Source organism: Musca vetustissima, unplaced genomic scaffold, assembly GCF_032173495.1.
Source record: "Musca vetustissima isolate MV318-11 ecotype Yass unplaced genomic scaffold, APGP_CSIRO_Mvet_v1 utg10909, whole genome shotgun sequence".
In the NCBI taxonomy this organism is placed as follows: Eukaryota; Metazoa; Arthropoda; class Insecta; order Diptera; family Muscidae; genus Musca; species Musca vetustissima.
Window position 1 is genome coordinate 141072 of NW_026874118.1, and position 19384 is coordinate 160455.

The window sequence follows — 19384 nt, forward strand, 5'->3', positions numbered from 1 at the left end:
GCGACAACAGCAGCCCGGGCATCATCGGTCACACCACAGCCAACCACAAAAACAGCGTCGATCGTCGTCGGCTTATTATAGCTCTCGCCACATCGAAGATAAAGCCGCAGTAGTGGTTGTAGATCAAACCCAACCAGCCAAAGACCAACAATTACAACTTACAAGCAGCAGCAACAACAATAACAGCAACACTAGTTGTTGTCATAATTGTAACTGCCACCAGCAACCACAGCCACAACAATATTACCTTGGTGGTGGCCACCATCGCCATAGCCGCCGTCATAGCCACCGCCACTGTTATTTCTGCTGCTGCGGTTGTGGTGGTTACTGCCACTTTTGGTGGATGTTGTTAACTCTAGGCACGCATAAAATCTACAAAATTACCTCCTTAACTATAGACAGTTACAAACAACTATTTGGCTTGATTACCATGTTATTAACAGTATTAAGTGTACAGCAATCAAATGCGGTATTTGCCATGGCAGCTCCAGTGACGTCGTCGCCGTCATCGTCACCAGCAGCACATCTATCGGTATTAGCATCTGTTCCGGTGCCACAACAACATAATTTACTGCAACACCACCATTATTCCGCCCGCCTTCCATCTCGACTGCCATCTCATCATTTGGTGCAACATCCCGAAGCACCATTGGATTTTCTATTGGACGAAACTAATAATAATAACAATAACAATCATAACAGCCACAACAACAACAACATCAATATTAATAATAGTAATAATAATGTTAATCATCATCATTATCAACATCAATCGTCGTTGACGGAAATGGAAACCGAAGAGAGATTATTACACAAACGTCATACCACCAGTTGGCATGATCTGTATACTCGAACAATGAATTCGAATGATATTGTCTGGTATAATCCCTGCGGTGGACATTATATTAATAGCAATAATGTGGATAATAAAAAGACAAGTAAGAAGCCGCCTCTCAAAAAGGTAAGTTGGAATTTATTTAGTAGAAAACTAAGTAAAATATTTTAAAAATGGTTTTCGGGAGGAGGAGTCGACAGAAATTAAAAAAATATATATAATATCCATTTCATGGGCATTGGCAATTTATAAAATCGGTCGGGAACTTTTTATCCTTTGAGAAAACACTAGTACCTAGGTCTAGTACCGTGAACATACCAAAAAACAGGCGGGTCAATTATATAGGAACTATGTCAGAACCTGTAGAGGAGACTGGGGCACCTTCGGCATCGTGGCACCTTCGGCAATCGCATTTTCGTTATGAAGCTCTCACCGTACATCACTAGTTTCGATACATAGGTATCGAATATCGAAATAAATAACTGACACAAAGTTTGAAATTTCTAGCCAATTGGCTTATTTAGATACATGGGTTTTTGTATTTTTATAGATGTTCCTGTAATATTTCAGTGGGGCACATTCGGCCATACACATTTAGTGCAATATTATTTCCTTAAAATGTTTTTGAGTTTGTCTTTAAAACTAATCCTTTAATATGGCTCGAAATTACATATATAAGGTCAAACGTGCTTGTATTGACGAAAATGCGATAGAAAAGCCCTAGTTAAAAAATTTTACAGTTTTGTAAAAAAAGTCAAATTCGCCGAATGTGCCCCAAGCCGGGGTAGCTTCGGCATTTTGTGGGGCACATTCGGAACGATAGTCATAACCTGGTAATTGTCATCGCAATCACTCTGGTTGAAATTCAGATCCTCTAAAGGCTCTATTTGATTTTAATACGCCACACAATGTTTGAATTATCGGGCTTTATTTTCTAGCGGCGAATTTGACTTTTTTTACAAAACTGTAAAATTTTTTAACTAATACTATTTTTTATATCTTTTTGGTACTATTTTTTATAATTAAGTGTCAGACGACAATAATCAGTCATAAAGTTGTTATATATGTTGAATAAGTACTTAGATATAGAGCTCTAAAAAAAGTGCCGAAGGTGCCCCAGTCTACCCTACCTATATTGAGAATTTCTACAACGTTGTTTTTAATATTCTGTGAAAAAGTTATTTACGTACCAAAGACCCGAAATGCCATATTATATACTAATTCGGTAAACAAGGGAGCCTAAATTCATGGAAATTTCAAATATATTCATAAACATTTTTAAATGATTTTTATACCCTACACAACTATGCTGTAGGATTATTATAGCTTTTTCTGGCCCCAAGAGTTTGTAACGCCACGAAATATTGGTCCTAGATCCACCTTTTGTATACCGATCGTCTCGACTAGCTGAGTCAATCTAGGCATTTGTGTTCATCCGCCCGTCTGTCCATTATAATTTGTAAACACGATACAGGCTACAGTTATGGACCAATTTTCCCGAAATTTTGCAGTATGATGGGTTCTGCCATATGAAGACCCCTATTGTTTTTGGTAATGAACTTTATTTTTGTATGTTTTTCTGGACGCTCTAGAGGTCAATTATGACCCGAACACACGAAATTTTACACAGAGAAGGGGGTCTGACCATCGAATAAGCGTAACAGTTTTTATGAAGATCGGTCAATATTGTAAAGTGTCAAATGGACACAGACTTTTTTTGTGAAAAATGGTAAATTTTGCATTCTATGGCGTATATATTTACTCCTGAAGGATATAGACCCAAGAAGTTGACAGTATAGTGGTTGGCCTTTAAATTAATACCAATTATATTTTCGCATGTACTCGGATGTGGGAGTTAAACTTAAATATTTATAGGTGCTTACGTATTTTTTCAAGGACTAATAAAAGGCCTGGATTTTTATATCCTACATACCTATATTGTCAGGATATTAAGCTCTGTGCAGCCCCAAGAGTTTGTAACGCCGCGAAATATTGGTCCTAGACCCACCTTCCAGTATACCGATCATCATATCTCGACTAGCTGAGTCGATCTTGACATGTATGTCCGTCCGTCTGTCCATTATAATTTGTAAACACGATACAGGCCGCAGTTATGGACCAATCTTCACGAAATTTTGCATTTAGGATGGGTTCTGGCCAGTGAAGACCCCTATTGGTACAGATCGGTTAATATTTAAGGGATGAAATGGATCAAAAACTTTATTTTTGTCTGATTTTTTGGTCGCTCCAGAAGGCAATTGTGGCCCAAACTTCGCAAATTTTTACTTGAAGAAGGAATCGGACCAAAGAATAAGCATGCCATGTTTTTGATCGGTCAATAATTAGATGGTTAAATCGACCCTGACTTTTGTGTGAAAAATGACAAAATTTGTATTCTACGGCGTATATATTTGCCCCTCAAGGACATAGACCCGAGAAGTTGATAGTATCTCCAAAATGACTGATTGACCTTTAAATTGATACCAATTATATTGTCGTATGTACTCGTATGTTGGAGTTCCACGTAAATATTTGCAGATGCTTACGTATTTAGTAACCCACATTAGAGGGCAGAAATATAGCGGTGATCGCTTTAAAATGTTTCGTGAGGTTCCAGTTATGGTCAAGGACAACGCCTATAATTTTCGGTGATGATCAGATAAAAAATTTCGGATGAGGTGGACCGAAAACATAATTTTTTGTGTTTTTTCGAATCGATCTACACAATTGAAAGCCGAACATCACAACACGAGCCACATAAGTCAATGTGGAGCCACATAAGTCAGTGTGGCGTGGATTTAAAAAAATATATTTATTTATTTATTTATATTCTATATTTATTACGTCTGTATTTATCTAACAAAATTATTTTTTGTTTTCTTGCAGATTTTGCGAACACTTCAGAAGGCTACCGTTAAAGAACATAATTCCCTTAATGCCCGACAATTGGAGGCAATTGATATACGCAATATGAGTATGTGGAATGTTGGCTATGATAACAAATATAAATTTTTGCCGCAAATCGAAGAAAAATCGAATGTAAGTATTAAACAAAAATTTTATTCTATTTATTATACAAATAAGTAAATCAATAAGTAATAAAATTGCAACCAATTTTCATGAAGGAAAAACATAAAACCATTTCTCAGAACAAAACAACCCTAACTAAGGACAAATAAATGAATATAACCAAATCAATTAATGTTACGTCCGTGGCTGGTGACGATATTCACACAGCTATTTAACGTATTTAACCCTAGTCATGATGTTGTCATTAAAAATTACCGGAATTTTATGAAATTCCATAACCACAATAAAACACGATTGACGTCACAGCAGTTTTATTTATTTTCATTTTTTTACAATAATCCAATTGAAAGGGAATGATAAAAAATCAATGCGGTCAAGTATTGTAGAATGATATTGCGTATGTACAAAAAAAAATTAATAAAATCGTATAGGACCATGAATGTACCCCCTCAAGCATTATGTCTTTATTTGTAAAGCATAACTCTTCAGAATGAATGAAATAATGCTGCCATACACACAAAAACCAAAGCATAGATTGTTCAGCAAAAAACCTATTTAACGGCAATAATTGATCATATTTGGTTTCCATAAAATTGCTAATGAATCATCAATCTTCAATTGTATCACATGAATTTGCCGGTCGTATTGTTGTTGTTGCTGTTTTGATTTCCGTGGAATCCCCCAGTTTTCTCTGTCGACTATAGAGGGAATTGTGGGTTTTGTGGGGGGTGTGTTTGAGCGTGCGGTTAGTGTTATTTTAAATATTCAGACAGTGACTGCTTAACAATGTTTTTATTATTGCCATTATACACAAGTACACACTTAAGAGACTTATAATGAGCAAGATGTACAGAGTGCTCAGAATAAATATTGAACAATTTTCAGTCCCATTGATTAAGAAGTATGCAAATATGTTTAAGGTCTACACACAGGCGTGGATTTTGAAAAAAAAAATCTGAGGATTGTTGATTTTTTTTTAGTGTTTAATACAAGGCATACATTTTTATACCCTTCACCAAACTGTGGTACAGGGTATTATGTCTTTGTGCATATGTTTGTAACAGGCAAAAGGAAACGAGATAGACACGTGGTTCCTTTTGAGAATATGCATGGAATCACTTTCTGAGTCGATTTATGCATGTCCGTCCGTCCATGTATTCTTGTGAACAAAGTACAGATTGTATTTATGATCCGATTTGGATGAAATTTAGCATACGTGACATATTTGGCACAAGGACGAGCCCTATTGAAATTGGGAAAAATCGGTTCAGATTTAGATATAACTCCCATATATATATTTTCGTCCGATTTAATGTACATGGTGCAGCAAAGTCTCTATATATCTTTCGATTTGCACGGATTTGGCACAGCGTAATGAACTAGGTCTAGAATGATGTGTGTTGAGTTTCCTGAAAATCGGTTCAGATTTAGATATAGCTCCCATATATATTTTCGTTTGATTTAATGTAAATGGTGCACCAAAGTCCCTATATATCTCTCGATTTGCACGAATTTGGCACAGCGTAATAAATTAGGCCTAGAATGATGTGTGTTAAGTTTCGTGAAAATCGGTTCAGATTTGGATATAGCTCCCATATATATTTTCTTCCGATTTTATGTAAATGGTGCACCAAAGTCCCTATATAACTTAGGATTTGCACGAAAGTTAGCATAGTGTACTGAATTAAGACTAGAACGATGAGTGTTAAGTTTTGTGGAAATCGGTTTAGATTTAGATATAGCTCCCATATATATTTTCGTCCGATTTAAGATAAATGGTGTACCAAAGCCCCTATAAATCTTTCGATTTGCACGAAATTTGGCACATCGTAATGAATTAGGTCTAGTATGATGTGTGTTAAGTTTCCTGAAATTGGTTCAGATTTAGATATAGCTTCTATATCTGACCAAATGAAAAATTTAGTATCGGTTGCAGAATGACATGTTTATGGATCCAATTACAATTTACTGGTCCTTTAAGAATGCGACGTCTGTTAGGATTCATCTGTTGAATATACCCAAAGTGGTGAAAGGTATCATATAGTCGGCCCCGTCCGACTTTACTTCTTTCCTTACCGGTTTCAATAATATTCAGGGACTAATACAAGGCGTGGATTTTTTAAACGTAGTCGATCTCTAATATTAGTTTTTGGTAGGATTGTTTTCTATCGAAGTCTTCATCCATATCCTCGCTTATTGAAACAATTTTTTTAGTTTGAAATTTAGCTAAGGGTTTTAAGGGTTGATCAGATATTCAACCGATTTTTTTTCTTTTGAATACTTTTTACAAAAATTGTTTCACAGCGTTTTGTTATGACAAGTCTCTTCTGGCTTTGACTTACTTATCGTACGATTGAATAAAATTGAATTTCTGTTGTTGTTGCTTCTGCCACTTACTTGGGTGCTATTGTTGTTGTTTTTATTGTTTTTTTATCGACTCAAACAATTATTATTGTTTATTTACATTTAGGTGTTAAGGTATCTGACAGTGTGACACAGATAAATTTTGTAATCGAATTATTGGATAGGTTATAGTATTTATACCCTACAATTATTTGCTGGAGTGTATATGTAAAGCTTTAAATAATAGGCCCACTAGAAAAACAGACCTGTGGCGAATTTTTCCTTCTGTTCTTCTCACCGTAACTTATTTACACATTGTTCTATTAAGATAAATAATGTGTTATATTAAGCATCATCAATAGATTGCGCTATGGTCGCCAAATTGTCAGGCTGTTAAGGAAAATGAAAGCATTTTTAAAATTCATATAATTTTTGAACGAATTGTGATATTTGGAAAATATAAAGGGTTACATTCAGATTTAAGCCAATGATTCTCTGTGGGATAAATGGATTAAAAATCTTGTTCATAATTGGGTGCATTTTACCATACAATTATAGCAAGTATTAATAAAGTGCTTTCTATGCGACATTTTTAGATGCAATTATTGTAATAACAATCGTTAATTTTTTTCAAAATCTCTCAGCTCATTAAAATGTTATTTTAACTATACCAATACCTTGATTTTCCAAACAACCTTTTGGGACTGCGACGCCATCTATTGTTGCAGTAGGTTAATATGGCGAAAATTGAAGTCAATATCTATTTAAATTACACATTCAAAAGTTATACAGAATCAGCCGATTTTCTGTTAAAATGGCAACCCTGGCCCTCAGTGTCATATATTGATTGGGTAGATCCAAAAATCGATATTGTAAAACTTAATCTCAGTTATTTTTGGTATAAATTATTTCGTATTCTCGATATTACAATAAAACAGGTGTCATATGAAAGGTATAATCGTATACATTCTTGTGAAAGAACAAAAACTTCACTTTTTGTAATTTTTGATTCATATCCATTAATATATGGCGCTAGCGACGCGATCTTAAAATAAGCATACCTCTTTTCTCTTCGCATTATATATATTAAAATGAAAGTGGTGCCATATGAAGACTACAATTGTATACTTTATTCTGCATTACATAAATGTATAACGTTCCATGTTATTGAATGATTCTTCACATTTCTGGCCTGTAGAACTATATTAAACCCTTTTTTAAAAAATAAGATATTATGAGCTAAAAATATACATTTGATTTGTGTCTGTATCGAGTTATGAAGAATCCCAAAAAACTATAATTTTCTGTTCATATGGCAACTCTGTCAAAAAAATCTTTGATATTGCCAGATAGTGTATGTTCTGATAACTTAGAGCATTCGAATTATTTCTATATCATTACGCATTCAAAAGTTATAACAAATATTAACTGCCGTTGCTTTTCACTAAATTTGGCAGCACTTGTGTAAATTTGTCGTCAACGCCATCTATTGAATGAGTAGATACAAATATTGATTATGCAAAATTTAAACTGCATTTGTTTATCCTAAAAATTTTGACCTACTGTAAATAGTTATACCCTACACAACTATGTTGTCAGTGTATTATAGCTTTGTGCAGCCCCAAGAGTTTGTAACGCCGCGAAATATTGATCCTAGATCCACCTTTAAGTATACGGATCATATCATATCTCGACTAGCTGATTCGATCTAGGTATGTGTGTCCGTCCGTCCGTCTGTCCATTATAATTTGTAAACACGATACTGGCCACAGTTATGGACCAATCTTCACGAAATTTTGCATATAGGATGGGTTCTGCCCAATGAAGACCCCTATTGTTTTTGTAAATATCGGTTACTATTTAGGGGATGAAATGGACCAAAAACTTTATTTTTTCTGATTTTCTGGTCGCTCCAGAGGACTCAATTATGGCCCAAACATCACGATTTTTTACATGGAGAAGGGGATCCAAAGGGGGCCAAAGAATAAGCATGCCCATTTTGATAAAGATCGGCCATATTTAGCGGGTCAAGTGGACCCTGACTTTTATGTGAAAAATTACAATATTTGTATTCTATAGCGTATATATTTACCCCTGAAGGACATAGATCCGAGAAGTTGACAATGTATACAAGAGGAGTGGTCGACCTTTGAATTGATACCAATTTTATTATCGTATGTACTCGGGTGTCGGAGTTACACTTAAGTATTTACAGGTGCTTACGTATTCAGATATTATTTAGTAACCCATTGCCACACTAGAGGGCGGTAATATATTTTTAAATTTTTCATGAGGATCCAGGTATGGTCAAGGACAATACGGTGATGATCAGATAATAATTTTGCGATGAACTGGACCGAAAACATTTGCAAAAGGGTGTAAATATCGCGAAATATTTCCCAAGCTTAGAATATAGAAGAACAGGAAGTTCGATTTTCGTGGAAGTTGTGTAGGGTATCATATGGTCGGCTCCGTCCGATTTTAATGCTCCGCTCACTGGTTAAATCAAATTGTTGCGATATGAAAGGTACAATTGCATAATTTCTCGAAAAATAATTTTAATTTTAATATGAAATGTAGTACTAAAATTTTCTAAAATGTCATTCGGTAATATTTGTGTTATATGATTTTTTTGCTGAATGACTATTTACAATTTTATATGACACCATTTTTGTTGAAATGCAATAATCTGTTCAAAAGTTACACAGTATATAGTTTGGACATAAAAAACAGATTTCAGTTGAATAATGTCCATCAATAGATGGCGCTGACGACGGGTTTATAAAAATTGCATACCTAATTTCGCATAATCGTAAAATAAATAATCATAAAATTTCATAATTTGTTGATTTAGGATTTGGCCCAAATATTTGGTAATGCATAAATTGGCTCAGAAAGTGATTCTATGCACATCCCAAAATGTAAATATGAGTCTATCTTGATCCTAATCTGTATTATAGTCATGATAATACTCAGATATACTCAGACACCTGATGTGTACACCGAAGGAGTTAAAAATACCCATATAAATAGTTGTGTAGAGTATTATATAGTCGGCCACACAACTAGGTACTTCCTTGTTTTTTTTTTAACAACTCATTTCGCTAAATATAATAGTGTCCACACCATTTGTTTATAAATATAGTACGAGATTTTGTTAAGCAAAAAAATCTATTTAAAGAAAAACGTATTTATTTATTTTAGTTTAGTTTTTGCAATGAATTATTTATAGATTTAGCGTTATTTGTTTTAATGCCACCACTTAATTTAGTGTTCACATGTCATTCAACAGATGAATGATGTAAAACAACAACAAAAACAAGTTTGCAATAGAATTAGCAAACATACTGATCGATTGATCGGATTCAAGTTCAATGAACTGTGAACGCCGTAGAAAATATAATGTGATTGGTTTGTGGGAAATTTGCATGTGCAACGGAAGTGAATTTAAAAAAAGAGGAAGTATATTTTTAAAATAGATCAATATTTTTAAAAAGTTTAGAACCACAAAAGTTTTTATATTTCTTTTCACTTTTTTATTTTAAGTCTCACATATATTTTTATTTTATAAAGAAAAATCTAATAATATTTCCCATCTTGTTTTCCTTTTTCCAGTTCTCTCTTCGTCGCTGTTATCACCAAATGCAAAAATATGTAGCCGGCTTCGATTATTTACATCGAGCTCAACTGACCTGGGATTACAACAAGGGAATGCAACAAAGTCAAACTTCGCGAGAGCTATTGTCGCTGCGTAATAATGCCCGAACAATTCTATGTAATATTGAGCATGCAATTAATAATACAACCACAAAATCTAAGGTATCCCGTACCATCGATTCATTGTTAATACCACGTAGACGGATGGAATCTCTCTTAAAATTCGATACTGATATTAAAAAAGTGTCACCGCTAAATTGGAATAAAAACAATAAACAATCAAATACCAATAATGAAGAAAAACTAATTCAAATAAGTCCAATCGATTTAAAATTTGCCAAATCTCGTTATTTAACATATATAAGAAAATTAATCAAATTATTACGCCGCACCACAAAGCTAATGGGTGGTGTAGAAAATAATAATCAAACATCAAAAATGCCAATGAACAGCAAACAACAGAATCAGGAAACAAAACAAACACCGAAAAAGAGGAAAACGCCAAGGAGACAACAAAATCGTCGAAATAGAAATAATAAACAAAAAATTCAATAAGACAGCTAACCTCGAATCATAATATTCGAATGATCTAATTATTTATTCTGATAATAATCTCTTCACAAACAAAAACAACTGAATATTCCATGACAACTATTTATATTTTTAAAACTTTTCTTATAATTTATTGAAATTGCCCACTGAAATTTATTTTATATATTTTCTCTAAATAGTATTTCACATGCTATCACATTATTCCATTTTTATTTAAACTTATTTATTTATTCAGTCATATTTATTGTTATTATTTATCAGTTCGATTTTATATTCTCCTGCATGCTCACATTTATCTACTTTTAATTCGTATCATTATATCTTATACATATAAAAATATGTTTTCGTATTATTGATTTGTTCTGCAGCTACTGTGATATAGTTCGTATTAAATATTTATAGTTTGTAGTATTTTTTATATATAAATATTTTTTTTTATATTAAACATTTTGCCTCATAGTATGTAATAGCTATAAAAAATAAGAAAATAAAATTCAAATGACAAGACAAGCAAAAAAAATAATTTGTTTTTATTTTTAAAGAGTGGAAACGAACCAAATCCAGCATCACTTTGAGATGTTTAAGACTGATTTCTAAGAGCACGAACATCGTATTTTAATATAGTTTCAATAAAACCCAAAAGACGCAAAAAAGGAATGCTTTTATGGGGACTAAAAAGTTGTCCTTAAGAAGGACTTAATGTGTCATTTTTCAAGATATGGATTTTTATATATCGTGAGAAAGCTTATCGTGGACATTCAAAAAAAAAAAAAAAAAATGAATATCCTTTATCGGCTTAGAAAGCTCAATGGCGTTCAAAACTTATATTTGAGAGTTCAAGAACGATGGTTTTTAAATATATTTAGAAGGTCCGAATTTTTAAAATATATTTGGGAGTGACGAACAATTTTTTAAATTTATTTAGAGAGCTAAATTCTGGAGTTTTCAAATATATTTACGAGGTTAGAAAAGTCGATTTTTAAATGAATTTAGATGTTCGAAACTTGGTATTTGTAAATCTATTTAGCGGTGACCAGAGATGGCCTGTCAGAAACAGTGACGTAAATGACATACATTTCCGACGCATAATACATACGTCAGAAACGTCGGAAACCTAACCAAATCCATTAGGTTTTTGACAAAATATCCATTTCCATTAATCAATTTGGAAATTACGCATGCTTTACTCAAATTAAATAAAATTTCAAAATTTTCTTCTCAAAAACATGTAGAATTTTTTATCAGTTCTAGTAAGGTATAGACAGATATAGGTAGTCCCTGGCGGTGACTAAAAATGGATTATTTATATACATTTTGAAGGTCTGACTTTTTTAAAATCTTTTTGCGTAATACCGCAATACCGGTTAAAGGAAAAAATTAACAAAAAGGCGCACAATGACTCGATAAAGAAGGATATTTTCCACAAAAATTTGATTTGGCAGTTGAAATAACAGCTCAAAAATTACATACAAAGCAACAAACAAAAATATAAAGGGTTTTTCTTCATGATACTAGCAAAAAAAATCTTGTCACGACTCAAAAACATGAGCTATTGAATTTCCACTCCCAGACCGTGTGCTCAATTTAGTGTAGACATATTCGGATCCACATTTTTTTTTAAATGGGCCAGTAAAATAAATTATGTGCTATATCCGTTATAAGAAAACATTGTTATACTCTTCACTATACTGTGGTACAGGGTATTATGTCTTTGTGTGCATGTTTGTAACAGGCAAAAGGAAACGAGATATATACATGGTTCCTTTTGATAATATGCATAGAATCACTTTCTGATTTATGCATGTTCGTTTGTCCGTCCGTACAAAGTACAGGTCGCATTTATGATCCGATTTGGATGAAATTTGGCCATGCCATGCCACTTAATTGGCCCAAGGATGATCTCTATCGAAATCGGTTCAGATTTAGATATAGCTCTCATATATAGTTTCGTCCGATTGTATGTAAATGGTGCAGCAAACTCCCAATATTGGTCCGATTGAGACAAAATTTTACACAGAGTACTGACTTAGGTCCAAATTGATGTACGCGAAGTTATGTTGAAATCGGTTCAGATTTATGGGTCGATTATGGAAAGCAACCAAACTCCAGAGGCGAGTTCAACTGCCAAAGCAATTGAAATAAAACTTAACATTATAAATATCGAATTTTCTCAGATGCTGTCGATAATACTGTTTTGACATTTCTACAACTAGAAATATTGTAAACAAACAAAAAAATTAATAAAATGTTTCAGAAAAACTAATTATATGTGATGATGAGCTCAGCGGAACTATTTTTTGATGATGAAAATTGTGTTCAAGGTTTGTCATTTATTAGAAGGCATTTAAGAGATAAATCTATTAGAACTACCATCAGTTCTGTGAGTAGATGCTGACGTTTAGAGAAATGTTCAATCAACTGCTCATATTGGCTTGAAAGCGTATTTTCGACTACCAAAAGATGCCGTTGTGTACATAGATGAAGCCTTAAACCCTGATTTCCGAAAGCCTGGCGGTCAACAGCAATTCCTCCTCTCTTAAAAATGTGTGCAGCTCTGATGTTTTTGTGGAGGAAAGTTTTCAAAAGTCCCATAGCAATGACTTCAACCTTTGCATGGCTCAACCGACAATGTCGGTTGAGCCATGTGGGAAGCTTACAAAGTTCAGTTATTGTAAACAGCAATCAGAAATAAATGGTTGCCGAAAAAGTATATTTGAAGCAATTGAAGTTGACAACAGTTGCCATCCATAATGCAAATTTGGCTACTGGCAACGCCACTAAACTATGGTAATCGACCCATTAGATACGGTTCCCAGAAATAGTTTCGTCTGATTTTATATAAATAGAGCACCATACTGCTAATATTGGTCCGATTGATACTAATCAATGAATTAAGTTTTATTCTTGTTTATATGTCAACATGAATGTCTTAACTTGCACTATTAATAAAATTTCAATTTGATCCGATGGTTGGTCATTTTCATTCCTATAATTTAGGAGAATTCCATCTGAATATTAAATGTTGGGCCGAAAAGTCAGATTTTCACTCTTTATGAGCAAGTTGGGCATATAATTTTATTTAGACTGCATATAGGTAGATCTATTTCAATAGTAAAGACATATCGATAAGGTGGGCTTCTTCTATAACGTATTGTTTTCGTATATAACTTATCGGCTGACAGATGTAATATTTGCCACGAGTTTTATACACCTCACCACAACTTGTCAGACCCTTCAATTAATTGGCACTACAGAAATAAAACTTAAAAAAATTACAGCTGCAATCTCACGCCACAAACATTGTTTTATAACATATTTCATAATTTTATTTTGCCTGAAAATAATTATTTTCAGCTGCAACTTACTTTCGAATTCGTACCCAAAAAAAAATACCAAACCAAAAGAACAAAAGAAAAAACATTTGTATTGACCTATTGGACAATTGTCATTGTCAAATGTTCACCTTTGACACGTTGACCACACAGGCGCCACTTAACGAAAAAATTGTCTTTGTTATTGTACCTAAATGTCTATTTATATACGAATATGTATGTGCGTAAACGTTAATTTTGAAGTGCCTCCTTGTAAATGCCTCTCACATCCACTCATTGTTGTCCTATTGAGTGTCTAATGAGCGTTATAAATCTATGTCCTGGTTGACATTGTTCCACAATGTTTCACACATCCCAGCTAGCCATCCATCTAACCAGCCATTATATACATTACATACATACTCGTCTACATTGTATATTCATTGACAATTAAATATTGCATTGTTATTGTTGGGCATTATTGCAGTTTAGTGCATTGAATGCCAGTGCGTGAGTGTGAGTCTGATGAGGATAAATTTGGTAGGTAATGTACCATCAATGCTATCAGTACATGATCATCTGCCATAAAACGAGGTACGTGCTGTGTATGACTAAAATGCCAACCAACCATCCAAACAAATCACAATCACATTGCGGACAATTGAATTCATTTCAATTTAATTTCGATTTTTTTTTTGTGTGTGCGAGAGTGTGTTTGTTTTTGTTATTTTTCGGTGACAATTGTCAGCCGTTTTGAGGGGATTTTTTGTCTAGCAGGACAGACAGATAAACATAAATTATTATTGAGAAACAAAAGGGAGAGTTTTTCTTTGATAGACATGCAGTATTTGTTTCACATGTTTGATCTTATGCCGCAGTATAGAACATGAATTATTGGCCAATATTTATTGGTAATCACTTTTCGAAATTGATTTTTGGGGGATTTTACTAGGAAAAATCAAAATTGAGGCTGTTACCGTTATTCCTTAAGCTATTTGTCACTTTTGATTTTTAAAAGGTATAATATTTTCTTTAAAATAGGTAGATAGGGAGAGTTATAAACTGCATATAATAACCTGGACCACAATGGCCGGCGTTAAAATGGTGTAATTTAAAATTATTTTTTCCTTAGATTTTTCTAAATGCTTCCTGGTTGTTAAGCTTTCAAAATATCTCCCTCTCAAATAAAAAAAAATTATATGTATGTATAATACACGACATAATTTACGTTCATTTAAAATCTAGAAGGTATATAAAATATTTGTGCAGACAAAATATTTATTTACATATTTTACATTAATCTTTAGTTATATTCAGTTCATACTCAGATATGAGATGATTACTCAGAATTTAGCTTTTTTGTCCGGTACGGAATTTAAGCTTTTTTCAGTTTCTATAGATAGCCAAAATATTAAGGTCTGTAAAGTTTAAACCGAAAAGGATTCACAATTATATTTATAAACGAATATGTTTTTTTAATCAAAATACCATCCATGGCGATGTAGACCAAATCAGGTATTACATTCGCTTCATATTAAATTAGCATTACAAGAGGAGGTACCAGAAGAAGTGGATCGATGGGTCTCACCTTCTGACTTGATCTAGGTTTGTAAAGTAAATTTTCGATGTAATGAAAACCGGTCCTATGCACACAATTTTATCCAATGATATACTGTAACCATTTGACAAATTTTCACATATGATTTTTTCACTAGGAACATAAGTTCCGTTCCAGAACCCAAAAGAATCTACTAATTTTACATGTTTTGCAACTTTTTATTCGAAAACTTTTTCCGAACACACAAAACTGGTAAAACATTTAATAATATTTAAGAGACCGCAAAACAAAATGGCGTTCTCTTTATAAACTTTTTTACGAGAAATTTGCCCGAATATAAATGGTAAACAGGAATGCTTACTTCTAATTGGCTGTTATGTTGATGTTTAATTGTTATTGACAAATAACCTTAGAGGTGGACCTATAATTTCATTCACCGAAAAGAACATGAACTATCAATTTATATAAGGGTACTTCATATGGGACCTACCCCGAAAAGTGGACCATAATTCATATTTTTTGTAAGGGGATCTAATATCCATTATAACTTTTAATGGAAGTAAAGGCCACATTTATTGACCAATCGCCACAAAATTGTTGGTTATGACCAAAGAAGATGCCTGGAATTTTAATCGGTTAATATTTAAGGGATGACAAAAATCTTTATTTTTGTCAGTTTTGTAATATACTCCGGGAAGACATGGTCCGAAAAAGTATATACAAATATCCATGTATTTTGAGAACATCCACCCATGCTGTCCAAATTTATAAGGTAAAACATCCTACAATATTAGGTGGAATTTACAGTCGAGTAGATTTATAACTAACTTTTATTATAGCGAATACATTTCATGGTCCTGAAGTTTTAAGACCCTTTCAAATTTCAATATTTTGAGGAGTTTGGCACATTTTAAAACGATTTGGGTGTAATACTGTATTTTGTGTTCACATTTGGTACATTTTCATGACAAAAATAATCAAAATTCATTTTACGGATAGTCCCATATAACGTTATCCCCAATATTTGGCTCAAATCATTGAGTGTCAAATGATCGGATAAAAATCGTAATATCTCTTAGGTCCCGAATGATATCTTAAATGTACTCCTCGTTGTGGTGGGTTAAAAAAGATCGGCCCTGTCGAACTTAACGTCGTTTTTTACTTGTTATGCTGTAATTATGGTATTTTTTGCCTCTTCTTTCTTACTTTCTTAGGATCCACTACCTCTTTTGTCGAATAGCATGTATCCTAGAATAGCATGTATCTCAGTTCCAAAGGGCTTTTGAAATTATTTAAGCCATAAAGACGAATAGAAAGGGAAGTACAAAAGTCGAACGGACCTACAACTTTGGGTACATACAAGAGATGTTCATAAAATTATTATTGCAACTGAATTGACTATATTAAAGAATAATGGACACGAAATTGAAGGATATTAAAATCTAGTCAATGTGAATCAGGACCGATTTAAAGCAAACATGGCACATCGCATTCCTTATGCTACAGGATAGGAACTGTGTAAAATTGCATCTCAATCGGACACATGGCGGGTATTTGTTGGACATATCAATATAACTTAATAACGTCATCCTAGGCTTAATTTACTACGTTAAGCAAAATTTTGTAGCAATCAGCAATCTTTAGGTATTTGGTATGCTATTAAATAAATTTGAATTAAAATTATATAGGAGCTACATTAAAATCTCAATTGATTTCCATTAAACACGCACTATTACTTTAAATAGAACTAAGTTATATATAGGCGCTATTTCCGAATTTGAACCGATTTCGACATTGGCATGCTATGCAAAATTTCGTGGCAATCGGACAAACATGGAAAGTATGGTTAACCATTTACCGAAAATCGGACTAAGCTATATATATATATATATATATCTAAATATGAACCGATTTCTATTAAACTTAAAAGTCGACAGTCAAGGTCCATTTCTGCACTCCGTATAAAATGTTGTGTTAATCGGACAAACTACATTGGTGCACTATTTACCTAAAATCCGACGAAACTGTATAGGGGAGTTATATCTAAATCTGAACCTATTTCAAAAAAACTTGAAAAATTTTAAACTGTACTCAGTTTGATAAGATATACCAAATTTGGATCATTTACCAAAAAAAGGACGAACATATGTATGGAATCTTTATCTAAATCTGAACTGATTTAAACAAAACGTAACAAACGTATACCCAATTCAATATGATATGCAAATTTTAATCCCTATCGGAAAAACCCTGGGAGTTTGGTGCATAATTAACTTAAAATTGGGAGGTATATTTAAATGGGAGATATATCTAAATACCAACCGACATTCACCAATTTCAATAGGTTTCGTCCAAATAAATAAGCAGTAGCAAATTGCGACCTGTACTTTGCTTACAATTTGATATCAACGGGCATGCATAAATCGACTCAGAAAGTGATTATATGCATATTCACAAAATGAACTATGGGTCTATATCTATATGTACAAAGACATAATACCCTGTACCACAGCGTGGTATGTTATTCATTCTGTCTACCTTAGGAAAAAATGCAGCAGAGGATGCCAAAGTTTAAATTACATCTTCAGGATAATATACAAAAATTGTTATATTAATCGTATAAAAATTATAATCATCCCCAATGCTGAAAGTGTTGTTCCAATGTTCCTTTATGTCTCCATATAAAGGATTCTAATAAGGTACACTTTTTGTTTAAGGTCTCTACTTGCACAAACTGTCACTATAGTCTTACTTTTTTTAAACAAACATTACAAGCCTATTTCAATATTTAGTTACAGTGATTTTCTTATGATACTAACTGATCTGCACGACTACTCAATTATATATTTCGTATTATAATTACATTTTAGATATCCAAAAACTGCCAAAAATATTTAAATTAGTAGTTCAAAAAATGTTATATATAAGCTAAATTAAAAAAAAAAATAATATATCAAAAATATACCAACATTTGAAATGCTACACGACTTGAGCTATCATAGCTTTTAGATAAAATTCCATTCGAATCACGTTCAACATCGACATTTTGTTGGATGTGTGTGTTAACTGTCAACATTTGCATATGAATTTTGTTGGTTCCTCCTTTGACCCACCTAACTTAACTGGAGGGCATTATATTTGCTCTGTAGAAATGCATGGGCATTTCTCCCAAACGGTTCCCAAACTCTAGACGTTCTTATCGCTCGCGCTGGCATATACACACACACTGCAAACAAAACGCAAAAGAAAACAAGAAAAAACTCTTTTTTTTCTTTTGTTTTGTTCCATGTGTGTTCCCAAATATGTGTGTGCGCTTGTTTGTCTGTTTGTTTTGATTTGTGTTTGAGCGGGCGCGCATTACTTTTCTTTCCTAAACCGATTCATTTCATTACTTAGACAAATATCTTTACGCCTTAACAAGTTGTCGGTCAATATTTATTAATTCCGATTGAGCATTAGCCAAATGAGTGAGTGAGTGTGTGTGTTGTTGCACTGACTGGTTGGTTGGCTAGCTGCGTGGTGTTTGTTGAACCCCTTTCCAAACCAACTTTATTTAACCCTATCCAATGAGAGACGCATTTCCTCGTTTGCCTTCGTTAATGACCCGTTTTCACACATCAAAAACAAAAAAACAGAAAATGTTCTGCTAGTAAATATGGCGAGAATGCAACAATGAAAATTATATGCAGACACACGAAAGGGTAACAACGCCAACAACAACAACTACAGCAAAACAATATTGGTTGTGCTTCAATGCTTCTCAAAGGACTTTGGCTCACCGCCTTATTAGGTTATGGTCATGTTGACAGACGAGAATAAATGTGTTTTTCTTACAGCTATTCTTCTTCTTCATCTGCAATCAAATATTAAAATAAAAAACAACTGAAAGAAGTGATCACACTTAACGTAGGAATGTTAAGTGCAAATAACTTTCTCTCCTAGCCAAGGTGGTAAGAAAAGGAAATGGAAATTGTTTAATATTTAGTTAAAGAGCTAAAACAGAAAAGGGTTGCCTGGTAGTGGGCAAGTTGTTTTTTTACTTTCATACAACATTATTCAATTATTTGGTAATATCATTCGGGCAACTGATAAGGATTT

The 19384-nt window shown here is 33.2% G+C and overlaps 1 protein-coding gene across 1 annotated transcript; it reads left to right on the forward strand.

Annotated features, from left to right (window-relative positions):
* Positions 1–787: 787 nt before the first annotated feature.
* LOC133330919 (uncharacterized) lies at positions 788–10061 on the forward strand (the record flags this gene model as incomplete). The annotated part of the gene is made up of 3 exons (XM_061539322.1): positions 788–961; positions 3722–3874; positions 9824–10061. Coding segments are annotated over exons 1-3 (565 nt in total), but the record flags the coding sequence as incomplete, so codon positions are not given.
* Positions 10062–19384: the final 9323 nt, after the last annotated feature.